At 50.8% G+C, this 23,051-nt stretch overlaps 1 protein-coding gene across 7 annotated transcripts in view; it reads right to left on the bottom strand.

Moving 5' to 3' along the window:
- Positions 1 to 23,051, bottom strand: part of RPH3AL (rabphilin 3A like (without C2 domains)) — a 139,303-nt gene that overhangs the window by 79,868 nt on the left and 36,384 nt on the right. For 5 of the 7 annotated variants that reach the window (XM_027519679.1, XM_027519678.1, XM_027519682.1 and 2 more), the window contains exons 2-4: positions 8,085 to 8,196; positions 4,431 to 4,574; positions 1,741 to 1,870 (exon numbers count right to left, since the gene is read on the bottom strand). In XM_027519679.1, coding sequence (XP_027375480.1) covers positions 1,741 to 1,870; positions 4,431 to 4,574; positions 8,085 to 8,161 — 351 coding nt within the window. In that variant the 5' untranslated portion in view covers positions 8,162 to 8,196. Of the gene's footprint in view, positions 1 to 1,740; positions 1,871 to 4,430; positions 4,575 to 8,084; positions 8,197 to 15,870; positions 15,962 to 20,280; positions 20,449 to 23,051 lie in introns of those variants that run through there. The other 2 variants (XM_027519677.1, XM_027519676.1) reach the window with 2 other exon arrangements.

The following is a 23,051-nucleotide window of genomic DNA, read 5'->3' as shown; positions in this document are numbered from 1 at the left end:
ACTGAAAATGCCCTTGTCAAGATTGCCAATGGCCTCTGTGTTGCCAAGTCTGTGTTTACTTCTTTGATGTTCCCATATTTTACAGTCCTTTCAATTATTAATGCCCTGCTGCACCCCCAATCTTCTTTCCCCCGTTACTTCTTCCCAGAACTTATTTCTTCCTGAATCTTCGTATCTATTTGATCATGACTGGTTTTTGGTTCCCTCACCCACGTACTCTCAAGAGAGAAGGTTCTTTGTCTGTCTTGTTTACCAAAATAACTCCAGGCTTAAAATAATGTCTAGCACATGGAAGTTACTTGAGGATGGCTTCTAGTAAAACCAGAAAAACAAACACAAAGAAAAGACATGGTATCTTGGGACCAGTGCTTCTAACCTAGGAGGGCAGTAAAGCGAGGTCCCATGATGACAACTGTGCAATAACGACTAAAGGCTAGAGTAGGAATAAGAGTCTAGAAGAGATTCTGGCAGGGAAGAAAAAAAAAGTAGGCTTCATGCAATAGAGAATAAAATTCAGATGCTAAGAAACCTTGAGGACTAGAAGGCACATTATTCTTTGGTCAATAAGAAAAGAAAGGCAATTAGAAATGCCAGGAAAAACAAAAAGTTATGTTAAGGTGCTTCCCTGGTGGCTCAGTGGTAAAGAATCTGCCTGCCAATGCAGGAGACACTTGTTCTATCCCTGGTTGGGAAGATCCCACGTGTTATGGAACAACCAAAGCCACGCACCACAACTACTGAGCCTGTGCTCTGGAGCCCGGGAGCAGCAACTGCTGAGCCCACGAGCCACAACTGTGGAAGCTCCAGGGCCCTAGAGCCCGTGCTCGGCAACAAGAGAAGCCACCACAAAGAGAAGCCACCGCTGGAGAGCAGCCCCTGCTCAGCGCAACTAAAGGAAGCCCGCAAAAGGAAGCCCGCATAGCAACGAAGACCTGGCACAGCTAAAAATAAACACATACAATTTTTATAAAGTTATTTCAAGAAGTCTTGGACTCAGTATGAAACAATTTTATATATGGCATAATTTAGAATGATCAGTGGAGTACAAGAAAAGGAGAAAATCCATTTGGCCTTGCTACTCATTTGAGTTGCCAGAGATCAAGAGCAAAATTGCATTTATTTAAAACAACCAATAACATTTACTGAGTACTGACGTGCCAAACAAGGTTTTAAGAGCTTTGCATATACTATCTAATCCTCACAACTCTCTAAGGTATACATTATCATTGTCCCTATTTTATCAGTGAGGCTCGACATAGTAAATAAGCTTTCTGGAGTCACAGAGCTACCAGAAGAGCTGAATTCATACATAGTCCTGTGAGACCCAGAGGTCCACTCCCCAGAGCTGGCACTAGAAGCCTAGCCATGTGACCTTCCGGCCCCAGTCCTTCTTGCCATGAAGCATAGGACACCACGTGTGCACACTTGTATTGTTTAGTCACTAAGTCATATCTGACTCTCTGCGACCCCAAGGACTGTGGCCCATCAGGCTCCCCTGTCCACGGGACTTCCCAGGCAAGAATACTGGAGTGAGTGGCCATTTCCTTCTCTAGGGGAACTTCCTAACCCAGGGATCGCACCCGCGTCTCCCGCATGGGCAGGCGGGTTCTTTACTGCTGAGCCACCAGGGAGGCCCCACACATGTATGCACAAACACATGTACACTCTCCTGGGAGTCAGGATGCTGAGCCACGAAGTGCCAGGGCTGGTCCTGGCTGGGAAGCCCGAGCAGGGCCTTACCTTCCTGCAGTCTTTGCAGAACACGGAGGAGCTGCCGAGGAAGCCCAGCACCTCCCCGCAGAGCAGACACTGGGAGAGGCCGTTCCCCATCACGTTGCGCCTCATGGTCTCCAGCCGCTCCACCAGCCGCCTGCAGCACAGGACACAGGGTGAGATGGTGTGGGCTTCGTCTCCAAACTGACTGCCGCCTTTCCAGCAGCCCCGGAGCCCCCGCACCATACCACGTCCCAGGGGCCATTCCCTCACCTTTGGCGTCTTCCCTGCCCACTCCTTCCCCTGGCTAATTCCTAATCATTCATTCACTCACCCACCGTGAACTGGGTGCCTGTAGCATGCCAGACACTAGGAATATTGTAGCAAAGAAGACAGAGAGGGACACAGTCTCTGTTCTCATGGAATTTACGTTTAATAATGAGAGAAAGTCTATAAACAAGCAAAGTGATGGACCTCCCTGGCAGTCCACTGGCTAAGACTTCTCACTCCCCATTCAGGGGGCCTGGGTTCGAACCCTGGTCAGGAAACTAGAGCCTACGTGCTGCAACTAAAGATCCCGAGTGCCGCAGCTAAGACCTGGCTCAGCCAAATAAATAAGAAAATATAAACAACAAGCACAGTGACTTCAGAGAGGGGGAGGGGTTATGGAGTAAAATAAGTGGGGGTGGGAGGGGGCAGGACATGTTGGATGGTGGCTAGTGAAGGCCTCTCTGAGGACATCTGAACTGAGAGGGGAAGGATGACAAAGACCAAATGTGTGAAGAGCTGGTGGAGGGGCAAGAAGTACAAGAGCAAGGCCCCGGAGCACTGGAGCAGCAAGGAGCCTGGGGGTTGGGGGCCACTATACTGCCTGGGACAAAGGAGGCAGGAGGGGGTCGGGAGGGGCCAGATTACACAGCCCCTCGGCCCACTGTGACCCCTGTTTTGCGACAACCTGTCACACAACACTGCCACGCCCACAATACACAGCCACTTCTTTTCCATTGGCCGCTGTGTCTCCAGTCTCCAGTGGATTCTCAGCAAAAATTATTATTATTTTTTTGGCTGCTCCTTGCAGGATCTTTGTTCCCCAACCAGGGATCGAACCCGGGCCCCCTGCAGTGGAAGCTCAGAGTCTTAACCAGGGGCCACCAGGGAATTCCCTCAGTGAAAATTCCTAAATACATGGAGGATAGTGTGTGGGTACACTGTCTCCTGTGACCCTCACAATCCCCCCGCAAGGAGGACGCCGTCCCCCTCCCCCCATTTTAAAGATGAGAAGACTGAGGCTCCGAGGTATGACGTCAATTGCCAGGAATGGCACAGCTCCTCAGAGGTAGAGCTGAGGCCACACCCAGGCCCCCCATCTCATGGCAACTCCACTGTCTCCCCTGGGTGATCAGGCCCTGCCTGGGGGCCAAGGGAGGGCAGCCTGGGCACTGAGGCTGCTTCTGCCCTCAGAAGTCAGCAGACACTCCTGACTTCCACAGTGGTCACCGTCCCTCCTCCAGGACCTCCAGGGTCCTGGGAATAAACTCAGCTTCAACCCTGGCCTGACTGCTTGTTCTCAGGGGCCCCCCCATCAGTGCAACCACACAGGACACCCTTCCTCTTTCTGAGACGATTTCCTGCCTCCTGGGTCATTCTTGCCTCAGCCAAACCCAGTGCTTACAACACAGCCAGACAACGTGAGCAGCAGGGGGAAGACAGCCCAGATGGATGGGGGTCAGGGGGTGGGGTGCAAACGCATCTCACAGCTTCAGGGAGCCCACAGGGAACACCCCCCACCGACCCCCTGCACGCCTTCCTGGGGGAGCCCGAAGGATGTGGCGCTGGCCTGTCAGTCATCAGCACCCGCACCTCTGAGGCATTCCGAGCCTTGCAGGACCCTCGGGCTAGGTCTGAGAGGCGGTGGGGCCCCAGCCAGGGGTAGAGGGGGAAAAGAGCACTAGACATCTGCTACAAACCCTCCCTGGAATGAAACAGTAGTAATACGTCTGTATTAAGCGAGGCGCACACGATAAGCTAGACAGCAGCGGTCTTTGTGCTGGCGCTTTCACTTTCTAGAACTCTGCATTTCTACAATGTCTGATTTTTCAAAATGATCGTATATTTCATAGAAGATAAACAGAAAAAGAACAAGGAGACCAGAATCAAATCAATTCCCGTCAGTGTCCTGCATTTATGTCTTCCTGCCTGCGCGGCCTGTGTTTTTCAGACTGTCTAGGAAATATGAATTGCTTTTGCAATTAAACAAATAAAAAGACACAACAAAAACTGAAGACTGTGTAGGAGTTGGCTCCAGACGCCGGAGGCCAAGAGAGATTAGATAAGCTGGAGAGCGGCTCCTAATGGTCTCTGATGGGAGAACCCACGGTTCAGCCTCTGCTAAATCCTTGCCCTGGCTGAACCACAGTGACCCTCCTGTGCACAGAGCTGAACAGACCCTAGTGTGTCTTGCTGTACTCACTCATCTTCCCCATAGCCTGGGGCCCAGGCTGCTATCCCCATCTTACAGAGGGATATACTGAGGCTCAGACAGGCTGGGTTATGAATCTACTCCAGTCCCAGGGTGTTCAGGCTGAGTTGACTCTCTCCCAGTGACAAGCCGGCACGAGGACCCAGGGTGCCAGATTCCCAGCCCACTGATCTGGCACTGACTGCCCTGCCTCCCTCTCCAGGCCCCACTTCTGCCCGCTCTCGGGAGCAGCCCTTACCCGACCCTCTGCTGCTCCAGGATGTCGAGGCGCTCGGCCCTCTGGATGACCTGCAGGATGGCCTCCACCTCGGCCGGGCTGAGGCTCTGGCTCTTCCTCTGCTTCTCTGTCTGGTAGGTGTGCACAGACCAGCCGGTGTGCAGCCTGGAGAGAGCACAGCACACGAGTCCAGCCCCAGTGCAAGCCGGCACCCCCACCACACCCACCAAGGCCCCCTGAGCACAGTCTGTGTGTAGGGCGCATGCCAGTCTCCAAACGCTGTCTCAGCCACCCACCAGCTCCTGGGCCCCACGCAGACGGCAGCACGCCCTTAGCATCTGGTGGGGGCAGGGCATGGAATGTACAAAAGGCCACAGCACCAGAGGTTTCGAGGGAAGACAATCAAAAGAAGACTGAGCACCTGGATCTGAGTCTTGGAAGAAAGCAAGATGGACAGGAAAGATCATCGATTGGGTTACAAACACTGATGGCTTCGCTGGTGGCTCAGTGGTAAAGAATCTGCCTGTGAATGCAGGAGACATGGGTTCCACCCTGGCTCTGGGAAGATCCCACATGCCGTGGAGCAACTAAGCCCATGCGCCACAACTACTGAGCCTGTGCTCTAGAGCCCGGGAGCCACAATTCCTGAAGCCCGCGTGCTTGAGAGCCTGTCCTCTGCAACAAGAAAAGCCACTGCAACGAAAAAGCCTGGACAAGACAACTAGAGAGTGGCCCCTCCTCGCCTAAACTAGAGAAAAGCCCACACAGCAACCAAGACCACACAGCCAAAAATAAAAATAGATAAATAAAATTACATATAGATAAAAAAAAAAGATGCTGAGGATAAAAGGAGATTCATGGAGCATTTTGAAAACTAGAGAGATTCAGGGCAAGAGGGTCACAGCAGCACAGGGGGAGCGACGGTGAGGCCCAGCCCAGGGCTCTGCAGACCGTCTCCCCACCAGACCCCTGGCATCCTGCAAGGCAGGCCTCCCTATCTCTCAGAGGAGGGAAGCGGCAGGATGCAGTTAGATGCCTTTGCAAAGGCAAGTCCAAGGTCAGAAGGCTTCCTGGCCTGGGGAGCTCACATCTGGTAGCTGCCGAGGGCCATGCCAGGCTGCCCCAGGGGACCGACCCCTCCCCATAAACAAAGGAGGCTGACTCAGGGCTGCCAGACGTACACGGAGCTGCAAACCCCGAGGAAGGACCTTTGGCGGCGCCCAGCGCCTAGCAGCGCGTCTCCCGACTGTGGGCCTCGCACAGGGCACAGCACCAACAGCTGCTCCTGCCTCCCTTGTGTTCCAGGCTGTGCACTGTCTCCAGGCCTTTGCTCAAGCTGTACCCTCCTCCTGGGGTGCCTGCCCTCTCCCTAAGCCTCATTTCCACTGGTTCACTCCCTTTCTTTTATAGGACATCTTTTAGACATGGACTTTATAGGAGGCTTTTCCTTGATCCCTCCAAAATGGGTTAAGGAGAGCCCATGCTCGGAGTTCCCTAAGGCCTGGGCATAGCTCCACCATGAGGCTTAAACATTATTATGAGGCAAGGTAGGTTCTTCTGTTTCCCCCTTAGAATGGGAGTCCTGAGGGCTGCACCCTGCCCCATCTGGCCCCTGCCCACCTCCCCATCTTCCTTGCATGCCATTCAGCCCCTCACTCTGCATTCAAGCCACCCTGACCTCCTGCCAGGTCTCTGCAGGCCATGTCCCTTCTACCCCAGGACCTTTGCACTGGCTGCTCCTGCTGCCTAGATGCACTTCCCCATATTTTCAGCTAGTATTTACCCCTCCTCCAGGATTCAACATAAGCATCACACTCTCAGGGAGACCTCACCCAAACCCTAGATTATTAGCACCCCACTTTGCCTGACTGCCTGTTTCTACCGGCAAGGCAGCTGCACACGAGTGACCGTGTGTATCACGCTCCCTGCTCCCATCAGTGCCTGAAGACAAGGGACTGTATTGGTCTTGTTCACTGCAGTCCAATAGTCCTGGCACATAGCAGGGGTTTAGAAAATGTGTGCTGGCAGCTGGAAGATGGGAGAACAGATTCTAAGCTGGAGCCAGGGAAGATAACTTCCCCCAGCCTCCCAGAGGCACAGTACCTGGCTGCGGGGGCTTGTAACACTATCCTTTAAGGAGCCCAGCATCACAAGGAGCCTGGCACTACAAGGCAGCACACCCTGGAGAGAGATAAAAGCATCTGCTCTTCTAAAAGGTGCCATGACAGCTTCTGGCTGCTGCTAAGCGCAAGACAAGGTCAGGGAGAACTGAAGGGGAGGCTGGCAGGATCACCAGGGGTCATGCCAGCCCCTCCTACAAGAGCGCAGCTCTTCCCCAGCTCCTCACATCCAGCCGTGGAGGACACGTCATCTCACCAGGTGTCAGAGGAGAGAGGGAGAGAGGATGGTTTCATCCCTGGTCTCTCCACCGCAGGGGCCACGTGGGGGCTAAAAGAGCTGAGCCACCCTGGTGAGAGGGACGAATTAACTGTGGTGCAAAGAGTCCTGCAAATCACACAGGACTCCACTCGTCTTGGGCATTCTGGATTAATTTTTCTATCCTTTGATGTTTCAGCTCTGTCCCCTGCAGGCTTACAATATCTAATGGCAAATGTCTTGAACTTGGTCCCAGCTGGGGAAATGCAGGCTCCTGTATTCGGCATGGATTTAACAGATGGAGCGGCACTCTTGGGTTTATCTGATCCCTGGGACCCCCGACTCCCCTGGAGGGACAGGAGGAGACTGGAAGGCTGAAGAGGCATCTGGGGGTCCCTGGTCTCCAGCCATGGGGCCGTGGGGACATTGGGTGGAGATGGGCTGATTTAAGTGCAGCCAAGGGGGTCACCAGGTTGAGAGGTAACAGGAAAACGGGGCAAACCACAGGCAGAGAAACCCTGACCTGGGCACGGCTGAGAGCTGGGACGCTTCGAGGCTGGCTGTGTGCTTCAGTCCAGGGGGCAGCTCTTCATAAATATGACAAGCCTTTCTTTGGTCTGTCCTGTCTGCTGGGGCCAGGCGCTCAACTATGAAGTGGGCATCCAGAGATCAGAGGCTCCCTGCTGCCCTGGACTCAGGGTCTGAAGCTCAGTGACAGGGGATTTCTATTCTTCACAGAGAAGGCAAAGGAAATGGTCTGGCTCCCTGAAGTCTACTGTGGTCCAAAGAATACAGGCATGAGAGTCAGATGGACCCAGGGGAGCCCCGCCACTCACAAGCTGGGCGATGCCAGTGAGGACCTCAGTCTCATGTCCTCATCTGAGAAATGGGAATCCATTCCATTTGACGGAATGAGTGAATGGCTGTTAGGTGCCCAGCTCAAGGCCAGGAGTGTGGTGTGCATTAGACAGGCATTTTTTGTTTGTTGTTTAGCTGCTCAGTCGTGTCTGACTCTTTGCAATCCCTGGGCTGTAGCCTACCAGGCTCCTCTGTCCATAGGATTTCCCAGGCAAGAGTACTGGAGTGGGTTGCCATTTCCTTCTGCAGGGGATCTTCCTGACCCAGGGATTGAACCTGTGTCTCCTGCACTGCAGGCAGATTCTTTACTGTTGCGCTAAGACAGGCACTTGCCTTCAAATTGCTCCTTGTGAAGCCCTGGCATTGAATTTTGTCAAAGAAAGGAGGGGAGTTGGGAAGAGGAGGGAAGGGAGGGCTCGGCCAAGCCTGAGAAGTACTTACTTGGCTCGCAGGGCAAGCTGCCGGTCATTGGGGCAAACCCACTGATCACAGCCACTGCCGAAGATGGTGTCAGCCATGGTTTGGAGCGGCCAGCCAGGGTGGGGAGTCACATCTGAGATAAGAAAGAGGGAAAAAGAAAGAGCACATCATTGGCTGGGGTGCGCGTGGCAGGCGGGGTCCCTCAGACACCAAACACCGGTACTGCCAACCTATCCCCCTCCGCTGCCTCCCCTATGCCATCTCCAGTGATGTTTGGACCCTCACCAGCAGAATCACCCCTCCAGCTAAGTGCTATTCCCTCAAGCTTCCTCTTTCAGAGACTCCTGATTCTGGGAGGGGTAGCTAGGTGGCTCATGCAGCTAAGTGATAAGGTTGGACTTGACCGACAGGACATTAAAGGGACAGAATCAGAAAGGAAAGAAGAGGCACACGTCCGAAGTTTTCAACCTGGCAGGCAAGCCCCGAGGGCATTTGCGCCCTCCAGGTACCAACCCCACTTTACTGCCCTGGGACCACAGTGAGCGGGGCCCCCTCAGAAATCCTGAAGGAAGGGGGCCCTGCTCCAGAACTTGCTGGTGGTTTCACTTGAGCAGCTGAGCCGAGCTGGCTTTCTCCTTACCACCAACGATATGTGTTGTGGGGGGACTTCCCTGGTGGTTCAGTGGCTGAAACTCTGTGCTCCCAATGCAGGGGGCCTGGGTTCAATCCCTGGTCCTACATGCCTCCATTAAAGATTTCACACGCCAAAAGGAAGACTGAAGATCCCATGTGCCCCACCTAAGACCCGGCTCAGCCAAATAAATAAATAATTTTTTTAAAAAGGGTATGCGTTGGGGAGATAGTAAAGAGGGAAAGAGAGAGAGAAAGCTGAGTTTGAGGGAATCCTAATTCCAGAGCAAAGATGAGGGGCAGTACTGAGTTATCCACACTCCCCTGGTCTCGTTCCGTCCAGACCAGTGGTTCTCAAACACAGGACTCCTTTACACTCTTGAAAATTAGTCTGGCAGTTCTTTAAGTGTTACATACAGTTATTACCATATGACCCAGAAAGGGCTTTGAGGTATAAACCCAAGAGGGCTGAAAACGTATGTCCACACACAAACTTTTACACAAATATTCACAGCAGCCCTATTCATAATTGCCAAAAAGTAGAAACAATTCAAATGTCCATCAGTTGACGAATGGATAAAATGTGGCATATCTGTATAACAGAATGTTGTTTGGCCATAAAAGGGACTGGAGAACAACACGGATGAGCCTTGAAAACATGCTCAGTGAAAGAAGCCAGTTACAAAAGACCACATATCGTATGGTTCTACTTATATGAAATGTCCAGAACAGGCCAATCCATAGAGACAGAAGGTAGATTAGTGGTTGCCAGGGGCTGGGGTGGCGGGGAGGGAGGAATGGAAGTGACTGCTAATGGGCTCAGGGTCCTTTTCTGGATGATGGAAATGTTCTGGAATAAGACAGCAGTGATGGTTGTATAGGCTCCCCAGGTGGCTCTAGGGGTTAAGAACTTGCCTGCCAACGCAGGAGACATTAACAGGTTCCATCCCTAGGTTGGGAAGATCCCCTGGAGGAGGGTATGGGAACCCACTCCAGTATACTTGCCTGGAGAATCCCATGGACAGAGGAGCCTGGTGAGCTACAGTCCATGGGGTCACAAAGAGTCAGACGTGACTGAAGTGACTTAGCACGCATACAGGATGCTTGCACAGATTTGTGAATTCACTAAAACCACTATCTTGTACGCTTTAAATGTCTGAAATTTATGGTATGTGAACTACATCTCACTAAACTGATAAAAAAAATTCTTGGGAACTCCAAATGATATGGGCTATATCTATTGCTATTTACCAGATTAGAAATGAACACTGAGAAAATTTAAATTGTTAAGTCATCAAAAAACAATAAACCCATGAGATGCTCACATATTTAAAAGCTGTATTTTCAAAACAAAAGCAATTAGTGAGAATAACGGGATTGTTTTGCATTTTAACAAATCTATGTAATGTTTGGCTTAACAACGGACAGTTTCATGTCTGCCATTTCAATCAACGTTTTGTGGTATGTAGTTTTGTTAAAGTACATGAAGGACATCCAGACTCTCACGGATACGTCCTATAGTTGGAACAGGGTGGAGTGTTTTAATAGCCTTCCTAGATAATTGTGGACGTTCTTCTTTCATTCTGCACCCAAACTCAACAGATGACAGTTAACTTTAAAGATTAGTTTCAATGTGGTATTTGAAATCAGGTCAATGAACTTTTCATCTGTATATTTGAGAGAATTTGACCAAGTATATTGTGATGATGATGAAGAAGAAAATATTTTTGACCTTGTGGACCCCCTGAAAGGCACTGGGAACCCCCCAGAAATCACTGGACTGTGGTTTGAGAGCTGTTGTTCCAGACCAATGTCACCCATTTCTGTGATGACCAGCAGGGGGCGGCATGCAGACTGCTGCTAACTGACCCCCACGGAGACCAAGCCCACAACCTTGACCACAGAGGTCTCTCTATCCCAGGTGATCCAGGCACCCACTCCCCATTGCCAGCCACCTTGAGAGAGAGACCCCGAAGAGCTATTCGGGGAGCTCCCTGGGGAGACCCCAGGCTGGATCCAGTGCTGGGAGGGCTGTCGGTACCACCTCCCATTTAAAGTCTTGACCTTCTCCAAATGAGGCTCACATCCAGTCCAGAAAAACACAGGCGGGGTCAAAAACGACATGCTCATTAAACAACTTTAAACCAGCCCCACTTCTAGCTATGGCTTGTTTTGTTGTTGTTGTTTTAAAGTTCTGTTATCTTGTGAATAGCGCAGTCACACTGCTGCATGGGTGTGAAACGCCTTACTCTGTTCCAAGTAAACATTAGAAAACATACTGTAACTCCGTAGCCCTGTTTCCTTATTATTATTTTTTAAAAGTATTCTGGGAGCGTCAAGAAATGAAGTGATGAGGTCTCCCTGATGGGGACAGACTGATCCTGTGGCTAACTGGCAGTCCATCTCCTCACAGATTCTGCCTACAATGCAGGCTACCCGGGTTTGATCCCTGGGTCAGGAAGATCCTCTGGAGAAGGGAATGGGTACCCACTCCAATATTTGTGCCTGGAGAATCCCATGGACAGGGGAGCCTGGTGGGCTGCAGTTCAGACCGGACTGAACGACTACATTGCTACAATCACCTCACAGGCATTGCCAGGCACCCCCACGAAAGCAGGGACGCAACAGTGGTGATCCCAGAGGGAGGAACAAGTCAGAGAACCTTGGGTGGGACTTATTCCATCTTCTGCAGATGCTTCTGAATCAAAAGGGAGTGGAGCTGAGGAGCGGGGAGGAGGCGGGAAGAAAGAAGGGATCCTGTGTTCTCATGCTCGAAATGCCACCTTCTTTATGGCGGGACAGGTGAGGACTTCCAGAAGACAGCAGCTCCTCACAGCCCCAAACACATCACCTCCAAATAAGCCTCTAGGGAATAAACCTCTTTTGTCCCCTTTGGGTCATTTCCTAGGGCGCTAGAGTTTGAGGATCACTGGCAAGAGAACCCCCAAACTAACATCTCTCTGTCCAAAGAAAAGCTATGACCAACCTAGACAGCATATTAAAAAGCAGAGACATTACTTTGCTGACAAAGGTCCATCTAGTCAAAGCTGTGGTTTTTCCAGTAGTCACGTACGGATGAGAGAGCTGGACCATAAAGAAGGCTAAGTGCCGAAGAACTGATGCTTTTGAACTGTGGTGTTGGAGAAGACTCTTGAGAGTCCCTTGGACTGCAAGGAGTTCAAACCAGTCAATCCTAAAGGAAATCAGTCCTGAATATTCATTGGAAGGACTGATGCTCAAGCGAAAACTCCAATACTTTGCCACCTGATGAGAAGAGCTGACTCTTTAGAAAAGACCCTGATGCTGGGAAAGATTGAAGGCAGGAGGGTAAGGGGACAACAGAGGGCGAGACAGTTGGATGGCATCACGGACTCAATGGACTTGAGTTTGAGCAAGCTCCGAGACGGTGAAGGACAGGGAAGCCTGGCGCGCTGCAGTCAATGGGGGTGCAAAGAGTTGGACACGACTGAGCGACTGAACAACAACTGACCCATCTGACATCTAATTCCTTTCCTTTTCTTTGCTTTGTTTTTTTTTAACTTGAGCCAAAATAACTCTGCAACCACCCACAGGCTACTGTTTTATTCTTTCTCAATCTAATCATTATTTTTTCTGTTTGGCAAAAGAGAAAAGAACCAGGCCGAGAGACTGAGGATAGGTCACACCCATGTGGGTCTGCTAACCCTTAATTAATATACCTTCTCTGCCTCAAGTCACCTTGTGCAGTAAGTATAAAGGGAAGGGTTTGGTGGCAGTGAGGATGACCCAACTCGGAGAGAAAAGACCTGAGAAAGTCTGACTTTTATGCAAACTTACTGCAAGACCAGGAACAATCAGTTATTTCTCACCAGGTCTCAGTTTCCCCACCTTTTCCCCAGGGGGAGCGGAGACCGACAGGCTGGAGGGACCACTCTGGGTGGTCCAGTGCATTCTCACCTGCCAAGGGGCAGGGAGGGGACTGGAGAAGGGTCCTGAGGTGGGAGATTGGTCACTGCTTCAATCTGGTGGGGGGATCTGGGCCCCCACCCCAGCCTGGTTCTTAGGGCAGGAAGGAGGAGGCGTTCTGGGTCCCCCATCCTTCCTGCTCCTGGAGCTTTGAGGAAGATGAGCCCACTGAGCCAAACACTACAGAGAGGTCCAGGGAGATGCGGGATGTCCCTCCCAGAGCCTGGGGCCGTGGGCACTGGCTGGTGGTAAGTTCGTGGCTGAGCATGTCCACAGCAGTGGCTTCGAGTGAGAGCTGAGGCCCTGTCCGGGGACTGCGGGGCCCGCCCTGGGCTGTGCTGGCACCTCGGAAGGCATAGCTGTCCCTGGCCCACATGGAACAATCTCAGCACAGGTAGTGGGAGAGGAGGGCAGAGCGTGGAAACACAGCTTAGGAAACTGCCAACAGAGTCAGCTTAGGTTCTCCGAATCTAAGCATCCTGAGCCTGCTGCCAGCTCCCTGCCCACCAGCCAACCCATGTCCCCCGGCTTCCTGCACCCCCTTGACCCGGCGGCTCTTCTGCCAAGCTGTGTGCTCGCCATCATCCATACACTCCTGGGCTCGCTGCCCCTCCAGCAGGGGCCCTGAGGAGGAGGAGGAGGAGGAGGAGGAGGAGGAGGAGGAGGAGGAGGAGGGTGGGAGTGCATGCCTTGCAATGAAGACCCAGCATAGCCAAAAATAAATTAATTTTTAAAAGCTGCGAGCTCCCGTGGTCTCTCCTGGGCACCGTAGAACACGTACCCCAAACACACTCATCACCCACCCCTAGATGAAGACTTACCATCTTCACGTAAGATCGTCCCATGTCTTCCTAGACAGCTATGCATGGATTTTTAAATAAAACTGGGTTCTTACTACCTATGCTGTTTGCTTTCTTATCACACTGTGCTTTCTCACATTATTAAAAGTCCTCAGAAACATGATTCTTAATGGTAACTTAGTATTCTGGATTTATTTTTCCTGTTTTCCTGTTGGGGGAGGCACATGGATTGTTCCCAGTTTTGTCCTATTGTGTTCAGCCCTAAATGGATATCCTGGGAGATAAATCTTTGTGTCCATTTCTGATTATTTTCTTAGGATAAATTCCCCAAGGGGAACAGATGTGTACATTTTTTTTGAAACGTATCACCAAAGCGCATCACCAGAGTCATTCACACAAAAAAATTCTGCTGCAAGCAGTCGTGCCCCGATGGTCTTATGTGGATTTTGTATTTTCAAGCTCAGAACTCAGAGATGGAAGAATCTGCAAATCTCCAATAAACTGCTTTTAATCATGTGTACAGGGACTTCCCTGGGGCTCCAGTGGTTGAGATTTCAACTTCCGATTTGGGGGCGTATGGGTTCAATCCCTGGTTGAGGAGACGGGATCCTGTAGGTCTCATGGCCAAAGGACCAAAAATCATGAGGCAAAAGCAATATTGTAGCAAGTTCAATACAGACTTTAAAAATGGTCCACATCAAAAAAAGAAAAAAGAATAATGTGTATAGTACAATCACTAAAAACAAAAACCTCTTCTCTGCAAACATTCAGGGTCACTTAAAAGGCCGCTTCTCCCTCTTAATGGACTTTGTGGGCTTAGAATCTGGTGAAGCAGCACCAGCCTGCGAGCCCTGTGATCCGGGCACAATTTGCTAGCTGGATTCTTTCTACAAAGAGCCAGGGTCTCCGCCTCCACACAGGCACACAGCGAGGATGAGATGAAAACGCACGCCTCTAAGTCCAGAGAACAGCCCACATCATTACTAACCCAGGAAAACGCTGCTCTTTGACCCAGCCTTCCAAATCTTACAACCTCTTTAACACGGTGCTGAAAACCTTTCCAGCCTGCAGCTGTCTCTGAGATGCACCGGATTCTGAAAAAGACACCGGAGGGCAAAACCACCTGCCCCTCGGGAAGCATCACACACGCCCACCAGGGCTCCACCCCACCCAGGGGCCACAGAAACAAAAAAACTTCAGAACAGCTCCTCATCGCCCAGGGCTTCTCCTGGCGGGGTGCTCTCTCCCACCTTCAGACCCTGGCGTTTCTGCTTCCTTGGTTTATTTCAGAGAAACTTTCGCTAATACAACTGAGCCCTGTCTGACACCCCAGGCTGGGATGGATAAGCTTTCAAGGAGCTGTAGGGTCCGATCTCATGGGAGGAACAGACAGGATATGGGGAAAAGAACGGGAAAGAGATAGGAGGGGTGAGACAGCTGGAAAGCAGCCGCAGGGTCTAGGCGGGGGCACCATGTGTAAAGGCAAACACGAGTCACCAGCAACGGCAGGATGCCGGGTCCAGACAGCCACTGAGAGAGAACAGAAGTGCAGATGCAGGGGACTTCTGGGGGCAGCTGAACCACGAGAAAGGAGACGTGAGGCCCAGCCAAGAGCAGCAGACAACCCGTAGACTCGGAAGCAATAAAGAAATGTTGTAGGAATTTCCCTGATGGTCCAGTGGCTAAGACACTGTGCTCCCGAGGCAGGTGGCCCGAGTTCGATCTCTGGTCAGGGAAGCCTAGCTCCTGCATGCCACAGTTAAGGATCTCGAATGTCACAATGAAGATCGAAGCTCCTGAGTGCTGCAACTAAGACCTTGTGCAGCCAAATAAACAAACATTTTTTTTTAAAGTAGAAAACTATTCCCTTAGGGGATGGATGTTATGTAGCATTACCATGGCAATAGATAACTGACACAAATGGCATTTGGTAAACAAAATCCCAGCCTGGACCTCAATATCGTGAGGAGCCCAACCTCCCAGAGCTGTTTGGAGCTGGACTTGCAAACTGTGAGCAGCGGAAAGGTCAAAGGGCCAGATGAGAGAGGCAAGACAGGGGGCATTAAGAAGCAAATAAAACCCATTCTGCCCCCTCCCATGTCCCAGAGGGTGGGCCGGGGGAGGGCCCGGAGCCTTCTCAGGTAGCCTGTGCAGGGCTGGAAGAGGGGGAGGGGGTCACCACAGGGCCAAATCTGAGCTGGTGCCTGGACAGCTGCCAGGGGAAGGATTGGGAGCCCGCGTTCAGCCTCCTGCCGTGATCCTTCAGTCATGCCTGCCCTGGGTGCGGGAGGGGAGGGTGGCTGCCTATTCACGGCTGCTGCTGAGTCTGCCATGTAGACAACTAGCTGGGCCTGGATCGGGGGGTCGGGGGAGGAGATGAGGGCTTGAGGAGGGGAAAGAAAAAGCAGGGATGAATATAAAAGAATACTTGCCACCCAGCCGCTGCTTCCCGAGGCCTCAAAGACACTGCCTAAGAGCCTGCAGTTCTACACCCAGGTATTAATATTCCAGGGAACCCTTAGCAACAGGCCCTGACATCTGCTCTGTTACTATGATACGGGAAACATGATAATAGAAGCAAGATAAGGTGAGCCGAGACATCAACATTTCCTCCACCTGTCACACCGCACTTGGAGGATGAAGGACGCAGACAGGGAGCCTCAAAGGCCTGTCTGAAACCCGAGGGAAGCTCTCTGCGGGCTGATTATGCACGAGGCAAGGCTGGAGAGGACGCAGGAGATGAGAGAGGAGCCCTGGGGAAGCTACTGCCTGACAAAGGTCCCCAGGACTCACCCTGTCATCGGGCACCCAGCCAGCTCTGCTTCCTTGGGTGACGTCGCTCCCACCCCACCCCTTCATTGATTCTCCCCTTGTCTTTGCCCAGACTCTGGCAGGAGCTTCCCAGTTGGCCTTTGAACCTCCAGGGGCTCACTACGCCCCCTTCACTTGCAGTCAGAGAGGTCATCCTTGAAGCATAGGTCAGACCATGCAAGTCCCTTGCTCTTAAAACCTTCAGTGGCTCCCCTTTGCCCAAGATAAAAACCCAAGCTTCGCCAAGGCCACCCACAAACTGGCCCAAATGACCCTTCCAGTATCACCTGCCACCTCATCTCTCCCACGAGGCCCACACTCTTGTCGCTGGGAACTGGGATGTGTCCTGGCTGCTCAGCTTTGTTTCTGGAACTTGTCTCATGACCCACCTTCCTATGCACACTGGCAGCCTGCAGAAGCCCCACACCAGTCCTCTGGGAATTCCGAATCGACCCCATTTGCCTCCCCTCAGCATTTCAGTCCACTCTGTGTCCTGGGTGGGGTGGGGAGGGGGTCTTTACTTCTGGTGGGGTCTTTAGATTCCTGCAGCCTCTCCTGTCTGTGCTCTGGGCCCTGCAAGGAGTAGTCCAGCCTAGATGCCCCAGGGCACATCCCCACATCCCCCGTGAGCCACAAGACCGAGCATGCTGTTGGCCTCAGACAGATAAGCAGCACTGCTTCTGTCTTCACTGCCCTCATTCATTCATTCAACAAACAAGCTCTGAGTGCGACTCTGCGCCAGGCACGTGACACATCTCAGCTGACTGCAGGGTGAGCAGGGGGCAGCTCCCCGTACCCGCCCCCCCAGAAGGCCCCACTTATTGCTGCAGGGGTCTTCTCCCCAGGGAAGTAAATCCTCACCCAAAACGTCCACTCCAGTGGACCCAAATCCCTGCCCGTCTCTTTGTCTCCCCGATTTCTCATTCCCAGGCTAAGACGATACTTGGAGCCTCCAACCAAAATGAGATGCAAAACGCCCTGCTCCTTGCTCCTCTCACTTCAGGCGCCAGCCCTCCAATTTTAACAGCCACAAGCTCTGCCTACCTGTCCCCAGAGGCATAGCTCACTTCTGTCGTTTCTAAGATGCCTGAAACAGCAGGTGGAGGTCCTAGCTGAAGACGATCACAGAGCTGATGGCAGGCGATTCCAGGGCAACCAGACTCTTGGGGCAGGACTCATCCTCGAATACACAGGAAGGAGGGAAGCCTCAAAGGGCCCAAAGCAGTGCTCTGGTCCTCAGGGCACCAGGCGGAATTACTTCTGAGGGCTGCTATAACCAAGTACCACGAGTTGGGAGCCTTACAGTCCTAGAGCCTGGAAGTCCAAAACCAAGATGTCAGGAGGGCCAAGCTCCCTCTGAAGGACCCAGAGGAGAATCTGTCTACGAAGCATCTGCTATAGTTTCTGCTGTTTGCTGGCGATGCTGGGTGCTCCTTGGTTTGTCGCTGCATCACTCCAACCGCTGTCTTCATCTTCATGTGGTATTCTTCCCTCTGTGTCTCCATGTGGCCATCTCCCTGTGTTTCTTTTCATGTTGAATTAAGACCAGGAATTTCCTGATGGTCCTGTGGTTGGGACTCTCACTGCCAAGTGCCCAGGTTCAATCCCTGGTCAGGGCACTGAAACCTCATAAGCCGTGTGGCAAGGCCAAAAACTAAAAAGACCATAGGAGATTCCAATATGACCTCATCTTAATTAATTACATCAGCAATGCCCCATTTTCAAATTAATTCACATTCTGAGGTTCTGAGCATTAGGACTTCTTCATGCCCCCTTTTAAAAAATTATTTATTCATTTGGCTGCATCGGGTTTTGGTTGTGGCACACGGGCCTCTCTCTGGTTGAGGCAAATGGGGTCCAGGGTTCACAGGCTCAGTATTTGCAGTGCAAGGGCTTAGCTGCCCTGCAGCACGTGGAATCCTAGTTCCCTGACCTGGGATCAGACCTGAACCCCCTGCATTGGAGCTCGAATTCTCAATCACTGGACCCCCAGGGAAGTTCCTCAATATGTCCCCCTAGGGACACAATTCAACCCATAATACTCAGGGAAGAGAAAGGCCAGAGTCCTACTTTGAGAGTGGGGACAGCAGAGACAGGGGACCCTGTGAATGTACAGATGTTCAAAATGGTCTTTACCCCCCACCCTCGAGGTCCTGGGGTGCTCAGGACTGGGAGAGGGATCTATTAATACATCTAAGACAGGGAGTTATCATATGTGTGCCTGCGTGCGTGCTAAGTCCCCTCGGTCATGACCGACTCTTTGTGAACCGATGGACTATAGCCCGCCAGGCTCCTCTGTCCATGGGATTCTCCAGGCAATAATACTGGAATGGGTTGCTATGTCCTCCTCCAGGGGATCTTCCCGAACCAGGGATCGACCCATGTCTCTTATGTCTCCTGCACTGGCAAATGGGTTCTTTACCACTAGCGCCACCTGGGAAGCCCAGGGAGTTGTCATGGTTGCTGTGAAAAGTGGATTTGGGAAAACAATCTCCTTTGGTCACTGCTTGTCTTGGGAGTTCTTAACAGGGGACCAGTGAACTTGGACAGGAACAAACTGTATTTTCATTAACCTGTAACTGAAATGACCTATTCATTTTGAATACAGGCAACACACCACAGTCATATGAAAAGTTCCAGTGTCTCGGTCATCAATAGAATCACAGATATTTTCATATCACAATACAGAGCTGCAGATACCTCGATGTTATTTATGCTCATCACTACTTTAAAATTATGATAGTTATTACATTCAGATGAACATTATACTACAGACAATAGACTAATATGTTAAAAACTAAATTTTTATAATCCTGAAATTGACATGAATATTTTTTTAACATCTAATAACCAGAACTAGAAAATAACTAACTTGAGATAAGAAAACCGGCTTCTTATGGGTTGACATTTTCTCAATAAAAGAAAGCTACTTCAAATAAAAAACTATTGTTACCAGTTCTTCCAATAATCTTGTCTCCTAATAGATTTAGCAATTAATAAAAGCAAATAAAAATATCATATGTTGTGGCGATTTTAAAAATTACAATGGTTACTAGACCTATGGCAAAGCTGTTTACTTGCAGAAAAGAATGGCAACCCACTCCAGCATTCTTGCCTGGGAAATGCCATGGACAGAGGAGCCTGGCAGCCTACAGTCCATGGGGTCGCAAAGAGTCAGAGGTGACGTAGTAACTAAACAACAACAAGGCTGTTTACTTAACGATTCAAAAAAAGAAGCACATAAGTTACTATATCAAAAGCTTGTTTTGTTAAAAAAATACATTGTGATAATAATGTCAATACAATTGGCTTCTTCTGTAACACTGTTCGTGCATTGAGAGCCGTTATTTTGAGAAACATTCCACAGGATTCACCAGATGGTCAAAAAAGACATCAATGGCACAAAAAGCAAAGAACAGGAGATGAAACTGAAACTTAGCTCAAAGGTTACCAGGATAAAATCAAGCCCTCAGGGTAAGCAGCTGTCTGTGGCTCGGGGGACTCGGCTCAGAAAATGCCCAATGTCTGTCCCAGGTGTCGCCAAGCACCTGGCTTAGGGTGCATGGCTGCTGCTGCTGCTAAGTCGCTTCAGTTGTGTCGGACTCTGTGCGACCCCAAAGACGGCAGCCAACCAGGCTCCCCCGTCCCCAGGATTCTCCAGGCAAGAACACTGGAGTGGGCTGCCATTTCCTTCTCCAGTGCATGGAAGTGAAAAGTGAAAGTCAAGTCACTCAGTCGTGTCCGACTCTTCACGACCCCATGGACTACAGCCTACCAGGCTCCTCCGCCCATGGGATTTTCCAGGCAAGAGTACATGGGGAGGAGTGTAAATGCTATTCCTTTCGTAATGCAGAAAAACAAGCCTGCTTCCATTTATTCAATTTGTGTGGAAAATCTCAGGCAAACAGAATTTCTGCAAAGGAAATCTGATTTCAGCTCTCACCCAAAGGTGCTTGTTGGAAGAGCCCAAGAGAAACCTCTCCATGAGGTAGAGATGCCTCTGGAAGGAAAATAGGCCCACCCCTTCTCACCCCAGCCTCAGGTGTGCCGACAGGATGGTCCTCTGTGCACTCGGGTCCCAGGAGCAGCAGCCTCTGACAGCCCTGCCAGGACCCGGGCTCTCAGGTGACTCTCCTCAGGGCTCCTCCAGGTCCTTCAGTCTTCTTCCACCCACTTTCCCAGAGCTGGGGAAGGAACCCTGGCCCTGGTTGTTTGCTTAAAGCCAGCAGCCAAGGCAACCCCTGCTGACCCAGCTGCTATCTGTGGCAAGCTGTCCCCTCTTGTTCATGGAAACACAAATAGTTGGTTCCCTGTTCCAGCTCCAAGGTTAAGTACTCACTGCCCAGGTGCCAGCTATTAATTTCTCTGCACACTCCTCAGTTCCCCTGGTGGAGGCTAAGACCGCAAAGAAGTGGGGGTGTCCATCACGAAAGACCCTGGCGAGGACTGCTGAAGACTCAAGCAAGGCCGGGGGTAGGCATCTGAGAGTGAGAAAGGGGACCACCCCCAGCAGGTGGCTAGGTACAGAGAAGATGAGCAGCGAAAAGACCAAGCAGAAGCACCGACATTTTGCCAGTAGTTTTGGAGGTTTTAAGGAGGAGCCCACAAATCAAAATGTCCCTGCTCGTGCTCAGTCTGGCCCTGAGCTACCAAACTGGGAGAGAAAGCATAGGACTGCACAGGGCGCTGCCCACTTGCCAGGTGCTGGCCACAGGCTGGCCAAGTGAAACTCATCACAGTCCCAAAGGGATGGCATGTCATCATCCACTTTCAGAGAAGAGGTTTGACTGATGATTGAAAGGTGCAGCCACTCGCTCAAGGCTATGCAGCTGGCCCCTGGCACTTTCTGTCACCCTCTCTGCCCCCAAGGAGTCCTGGCTGCAGCGTGTGGCACCTAATGAAGGTAATAAAGCAAGGCACGCTCTCCAAGCCTCTTCTGTGCTCCCAGCCCTTAGGAGTGTGCCAGGAGTTCATGGAAACTAAGACCTATAGGAATTGGCCAAATAGGAGAAGGCTCGGGGTTACCTGGAACAGAGCTGCAGGTACTGCAGAGGAGGCAGGCTGGTGTGAATTTCCTGGAGCAGGCAGCCAGCAGCTGGGACTAGAGGTGTGAGGCCCAGGAAATGGGCAGCAGGGTCTCCAGGGCTGCTATGCCCCCTCCTATGCCCACAGGACAGAGTGACATGAAGCCACAGGTCTCAGCCACAGGTCTCCTGACCCAGAAGCTCGCCCAGACCTCAGTCACCCTAGGATCCTAAGTGATTCCCCTGCCTCCTGGCTCACCCACCTGACTCAGCCTACCCTTCCACCAGAGGGGCCCTGCCAAAGCCCGGCTCTGCTCAGACACTTGCAAATCAAGCCTATTGTCTCCACTTGGGAGTGCCAGGCCATCTACAGGCTCTATGCCACCTTGCCAAGTCTGTCTCCAGACAAACAGAAACACTTGGCATCATACCCTGTTAGATGCTTAAGCCCAGGCCTCCTCCAAACAGCCCCCGGCTGCTCCCCAATCCACATCCATTGCCCTGGACTGAAGCACTGATTCCCTCCTCCGCATCTCCACATTTTTTACCTCTTCCCAGCACTTCCCAGTCTCTGGTGGCTTGTGAAAGCTTCTGACCTCTCCTACTGTAGAAAACACTCCCCAAGAGCAGGACAAAGCTTGTGCCCAGATGACACTCAAAGCACATGTGCCAGAATAGAACTGAGAGTCCACAAGTAAACCCAACCCATCTGTGATCAACTGATCATTTGACAAGAGTGTCAAGACCACTCAATGGGGGAAGAAGAGTCTTTTCAGTAAACTGTGATGGCAATGGAACAGTCACATGCAAAAGAATGAAGTTGGACCCTTACATCATACCATTTAAACATGTTACTCTCAATGGATCAAAGACCTAAATGTAAGAGCTAAAAGTTGTAAAGCACTGAGAAGATAATAGACAGGCAAAACTTCGTGACCTCAGATTTGGCAGTGGTTTCTCAGATATTAGAATGTAAAGCCAAAAAAAAAAAAAGAATGTAAAGCCAGGGACTTCTGTGGTGGTCCGGGGGCTAAGACTCCACGCTCCCAATACAGGGGGCCTGGGTTTGATCCCCGACCAGGGAACTAGATCCCACGTGCCACACTAGATGTCCCACATCCCACAACAAAGACTGAAGACCCTGTGTGCTACAGCTAAGACCCAGGACAAATAAATAAATATAAAAGAATGCAAACCCAAACCACAATGATATATCACTTCATACCAAAAGCATAACCAAAAGAAAAAAAAATAAATAAAGGGGACGTTACTGACATTAAAAACTCTGTGCACCAAAGAACCCTAATCCCAAATGCAATATTTTCATGGTATATTTATAGAAAAAATATTAAAAGAATGAATGCTTACCATATAAACCTTTTATTAAATTTCATAAACAGCAGAATTACTATTGCTTTCCATGTATAACCTCCCTGATTTTTATGGCTCAGGTCTACCTTGAGTGTTTGAGAGAAAAAGAAAAAATGTCTATTAATAAACACTGCCTTTCAAGATTCTGAATAAAACGGGTGGCTTCAATGCCTGTACCTTGCGACCCAGGCCCACACACAGCCAGCACAACCCACCTCATTCTCCAGGGTGCAAATCTTTAAAGCTGAACATGTGACAATGTAACTTTGGAAGGCAAGGATGCTAGAAAAGCTGCCATCCTGGTCTTGGAACTATCTTCTCCCTCAAAAATGGGTTCACTTGTACAACAAAAGATAGGTACGTTTATTGTTAAATTATCTTAACGCACGCAAACAAGAAATAGCTTC

Source organism: Bos indicus x Bos taurus, chromosome 19 (assembly GCF_003369695.1).
Source record: "Bos indicus x Bos taurus breed Angus x Brahman F1 hybrid chromosome 19, Bos_hybrid_MaternalHap_v2.0, whole genome shotgun sequence".
NCBI lineage: Eukaryota > Metazoa > Chordata > Mammalia > Artiodactyla > Bovidae > Bos > Bos indicus x Bos taurus.
Note: the sequence above shows the minus strand (reverse complement) of the source record. Positions and strands in the feature narration are given on the sequence as shown.